Raw genomic sequence first — 5,341 nt, 5'->3', positions numbered from 1 at the left:
TGTGTGTGTGTGTGTGTGTGTGTGTGTGTGTGTGTGTGTGTGTGTGTAGGTATATAGCTATACACATATGCCTATGAAAAACTGTTAGAATTGTAAGGCTACTAATGTGATCTTTTTCCCCCTTTAAACATTCAATAGCTCTTCTCCTAAGTTATCTGAATGCCTTCAGAAGAAAAAAGAAATAATTGAACAGATGGAGATGAAATTAGATACTGGCATTGACAGGCAAGTTGTTAGTTTTACTGTTTCTCTTGCATTTTTGTTGTTGTGTTTATTTTTTTATTTAAAAAAATTTTTAACCTCTTTATTGGAGTATAATTGCTTTACAATGTTGTGTTAGTTTCTACTGTATAACAGAGTAAATCAGTTATATGTATACGTATATCCCAATATCCTCTCCCTCTTGTACCTCCTTCCCACCCTCCCTATCCCACCCCTCTAGGTGGTCACAAAAAGCACTGAGCTGATCTCCCTGTGCTATCTCTTGCATTTTTTTAAAATTGTAAAAACACCATGAAAATGATTTTCAGAGAAGAAGAAAGTCTATTTTAATTCCACCATCCTGCTATAACGTTTGATTTTATTTTTACATATTGCTTTCATCTTTATTAGAATGTTGTTTTTATTGCCTTCCAGGTTTATTATTTATGGAAGTCAGTATGTTTAGACTTACTTTTAAAGCAGATTCTATTTAATATATTTTTTTGTAGATGCCCCCTCCTACACATACACACACACACCCTCTTGCTCTCCCTCTCTCCAAACTCCTTAAAAATGGTATGTAACATAGAAGATTTTATTTTCAGTTAGAACTGTCAGGCTAATATCTGAAATGCTTTAAATAAATTTACTGATTTTCTAAAAGTAACTTCCATTAAGTGAATGCAGACTCTATATTCAAAAAAATTTTTGTAATGTTTATTGTAGTTAATTACCTGTTCATAATATGGAGCAGTGAATCTCTGTCTTTTGAGATGATAGTGGGCATTTATTTATTGATGATGATAATAGCTACTATTTGGTTTGGCCAGAAAGTTTGTTTGGGTTTTTGTAACATGAAAAACCCGAACGAACTTTTTGGCCAACTCAATATTTATCAAGAATTTGCGGACTTCCCTGGTGGCACAGTGGTTAAGAATCTGCCTGCCAACTCAGGGGACACAGGTTTGAGCCCTGGTCCGGGAAGATCCCACATGCCGCGGAGCAGTGAAGCTTGTGCGCCACAACTACTGAGCCTGCGAGCCACAACTACTGAGCCCGCGTGCCACAACTACTGAAGCCCGTGTGCCTAGATCCTGTGCTCCACAACAAGAGAAGCCACCGCAATGAGAAGCCCATGCACCACAATGAAGAGTAGCCCCTGCTCACCGCAACTAAAGAAAGCCCATGCACAGCAATGAAGACCCAATGCAGCCAAAAATAAATAAATGAATAGATAAATAAATAAATTTATTAAAAAAAGAAAAGAATTTGCTATGTGCCGGGCACAGTACAAGGATCTTTACCTGTATAATTTCATTTATTAAGTAGGAAATACTATTCCCATTTTACAGGTGAGGAAATGAAAGCGTAAAGAAATGAGGTAGTTTGCTCAAGATCATAATGCTGGATATTTGGGACTCAAATTCTAAAGCCCACGCTACTAGGTTTGGGCATATTTTTATTTATTGTAATTCTCCTCCTTTCTCTTCTATTCAAGAAAACATATTTGAATATGTTAGTTACAGGAACTCTAGCCCTTAATATCTTTGTCTTTTGCCTATCTATTATTCTTTCCCAGCTTTATTTTATTCATTGTTGTGCTTAGATAGCTTGGTCCATCTCTTTAATTACTCCCTCGTAATTACCCTAAAATTTATTTCCTTTAACCGTAATTATCTTACAGATCCTAAAATCTGGATTAATGCAGACTCTTTTATTCCCATAACCGGATGGCTGATTGCTGTTGGAGAGTGCCACATAACTCAAACATTATTCGTGCCATTACAAACACATACTCTCATTTTCCAACTGGGTCTTCAGTACCACTTGTTCAGCCTCCTGCTTGTCCTTAGACTGTGAAACTCGGGTTCTTCTCACCTGTTCTTCTAAACTTTGGCCATTCCTCATAAGCCCCTCTATCTTACTGCCTTCCTAAGCATTCTCCAAATATAGTTGTTAAGGAAACAAATTAGTGACAGTCTTCTAAGATCTTTAAGATTTCCTTAAATAGAGTAATGAGCAAATGAATCTTTGCCCTGTGTTTTGAGCAGGAAGCTAATAAAACTAAGAGGTCTTTGATGTCAAGACCTAGAATTTACTTTTTTGAAATCTAAAGTATACCCATAGTAAAATAGTATCATGGTGACATGAAATGAAATAATTTAAATTTAATTTATTATAAATAATATAAATAAAAGTAAATATAAAGTAAATTAAATGGATCAAATACATGGTGTTCTCAATTCTCTAGGACATTAAATTGTATGATTGGACAAATGAAGCATATCTTGGCTGCAGAACAAAAGAAAACAGATTTTAAGCCAGAAGATGAAAACAATGTTTTGATTCAGTATACTAATGTGAGTAAAATGATTCAGTATGCTACTAAGAATATCTGCTTTGTTTGTACTTTTGTTAACATTTCATTGATGTATCTTATTATGCTCCACGTTTTTTTATTTTATACTTAGAGATTAATGAGAAACTATATATTTTCTCCTTAGCTAAGCTGATACACATTTCTATGTAATAAGTATAGAAAAAATTTTTACAGGCCTGTGTTAAAGTCTGTGCTTATGTAAGAAAACAAGTGGAGAAGATTAAAAATTCCATGGATGGGAAGAATGTGGATACAGTTTTGATGGAACTTGGAGTACGTTTTCATCGACTTATTTATGAGCATCTTCAACAATATTCCTATAGTTGTATGGGTGGCATGTTAGCAATTTGTGATGTTGCTGAATATAGGAAGTGTGCCAAAGACTTCAAGGTATGTATTCACAAATATCAAACTTGTAAATAGGTTCAAGAACATAAGTCAGATCATAAAAAATGTGCACTGACTTATAATCATCAGTGAAAAATTTATAACTTTTGTTGACATTGTAGTGAAACAGATCTAACATTTCCTAACTGAAAAAGTATTGTTGCAGTCATATTTTCAATATTAACACATTTTTGCTTTGAGCTTTATTTTAGACAAGGCCATATTTCAGTTCCATAGTCCAAATGACCTTATTAAATAACACCCATGACTAATGCTGCATATATCAGATATCAGGAAGATATGTTCTTTCTTCATGTACATCTCTCTGAAATCAGTTTCCCTTAATGTTTAAATTATTTAAGAAACCTGCTAAATCAATGATAACTAATTCTAGTTTACAAAAGTATAAATGATTATTACTATTTAAGAAAATTGGCATAATATGAATCTTTTCAAAAAGATTATAGTGAGTTTTATAATGTCTGAAATATTTGAGTTTTAACGCTTCAGGAACTTTAAAAAATTCTAACATTGAACTCTCCATCATTAGTTAAGTCCTGAATAACAGTACGTAAGTGAGAAGAATTTACAAACTGATTGTAAAACTAAACATTATCTTGTTTCAATGTTATTTTTTTCCTTCCCTTATCTCAATTCAGATTCCTCTGGTATTACAGCTTTTTGATACTCTGCATGCACTTTGCAATCTTCTGGTAGTAAACCCAGATAATTTAAAGCAAGTCTGCTCAGGAGAACAACTTGCTAATCTGGACAAGAACATTCTTCACTCCTTCGTACAACTTCGTGCTGACTATAGATCTGCCCGCCTTGCTCGACATTTCAGCTGAGGTTGAATTTACAAGGGCAGTGTGTTGTACTTCAGCAGGCCTTGGTTGATAGAAAGCACAGGCGGTTTCTTATGACACAGCCAACATTTTATTGATAAATGACTGTTTAGAAAAACAGCAGCCATACTTACCCTTGAGATTTTATTTGAAATTTGGACACTACTAAGCATATTTTGCTCTTTTCCCTTAAGTTGGATTTTAATTCCGTTTTTGAACTTATAAATTTCAAACTCTGTAAAGCTATATGTCATTGTTTTCATCCTGGAAAATGTTAGTGTCAGAAGGCAAATGAGATGTTACCAGTGTTCTGGTTCATGTTCTTTAACATAGTCCATTGGGAAATTTCACCATCCTGTTTTGCACTAAAGATGGGTAAACTCCAGCAAAACTACATTTATTATTTATCAATTTTCAATGACCTTTTCAGCACTGGTAATTGTGAATCAGGTTATTTTAGGTTTTCCTAGAGAACTTTTTTTCTTCTTTCAGAAGGTTAATTAACAATTGGGCATAATTTTTGTAGTTGGTTGATTGGATTTTTCTGAGGTACAACAATAATACTATTCCAAGAAAAATGTTATAAACAAAACTAAAATGATGAAATGTTTTATGTAGGTATTAGTAGTGGATCAGAATACATCTGCTTTCTGGGAAAAAAAAAAAATTAAATGTTTACAATTTCTTATTTGGTAAACAGATTTTTAAGCCAATGCTAGCAAGAAATTAATAAAATTACCTTATTTTATATTTTGCTTAAGATAAGGTGGAGGATCTTAATTAAAGGACCATATTTATTCATTATTTTAATATTACAAGGGAAGTAAAAAAATGAGGTGTGGTCTAAATGGTGCATATGAGAAGTATTGACAGTGTTTAGCAACAATGCAGTCCTTTAAGATTTCTACCTTTATGCAAAACTGGAATAAGATGGAATGGCTAAACATGCAGGTAGTCTTCTATTTTAAGAGGAATTGGGAATTGATAGTTAGCATTATATTCTAAGTCTTGAGGTAAACTTTGCAAGGACTAGTTGCTTTTTAAATCTATAGTTTCTGTCATTACCTTTTTCAGGGCATTTCTGAAACGATTCCTACTGAATGTAGTTAATTGAATTGGCTTAAGGTGGCATAATAAATCACTTATAAAATTTTAAACATCAAGCAGAAATTTAGAAATATCTTTACTCTAAAAACTATAAACTTGCTCTGTGAGAATGCATTCTTAGCTATATGTAGTGTTTCAGCTTTCATTGTGTTTTTCATAGTCTTCAGGAACAGATAAACTTTAATGTTCAACTCATTCTTGACTTTTCTTTTTCCTTTAATGTAGGCTTTTTGGCCTAATTTTGGAAAACTAATTTTAAGAATATGTTTCTGGGGCTTCCCTGGTGGCGCAGTGGTTGAGAGTCCGCCTGCCGATGCAGGCGACATGGGTTCGTGCCCCGGTCTGGGAAGATCCCACATGCCACGGAAGCGGCTGGGCCCGTGAGCCATGGCCGCTGAGCCTGCGTGTCTGGAGCCTGTGC

The 5,341-nt window shown here is 34.1% G+C and overlaps 1 protein-coding gene across 2 annotated transcripts in view; it reads left to right on the top strand.

Annotated features, from left to right (window-relative positions):
* Positions 1-5,115, top strand: part of EXOC5 (exocyst complex component 5) — a 47,353-nt gene extending 42,238 nt beyond the window's left edge. For both annotated transcript variants that reach the window (XM_027111355.1, XM_027111356.1), the window contains 4 exons: positions 139-225; positions 2,453-2,561; positions 2,756-2,971; positions 3,628-5,115. In XM_027111355.1, coding sequence (XP_026967156.1) covers positions 139-225; positions 2,453-2,561; positions 2,756-2,971; positions 3,628-3,816 — 601 coding nt within the window. In that variant the 3' untranslated portion in view covers positions 3,817-5,115. The remainder of the gene's footprint in view (positions 1-138; positions 226-2,452; positions 2,562-2,755; positions 2,972-3,627) is intronic.
* The last annotated feature ends 226 nt before the right edge of the window (positions 5,116-5,341 follow it).

Source organism: Aethalodelphis obliquidens, unplaced genomic scaffold, assembly GCF_003676395.1.
Source record: "Aethalodelphis obliquidens isolate GAN/ISIS:26980383/991018 unplaced genomic scaffold, ASM367639v1 scaffold10, whole genome shotgun sequence".
NCBI lineage: Eukaryota > Metazoa > Chordata > Mammalia > Artiodactyla > Delphinidae > Aethalodelphis > Aethalodelphis obliquidens.
This window is presented reverse-complemented; position numbering and strand designations above follow the sequence as displayed.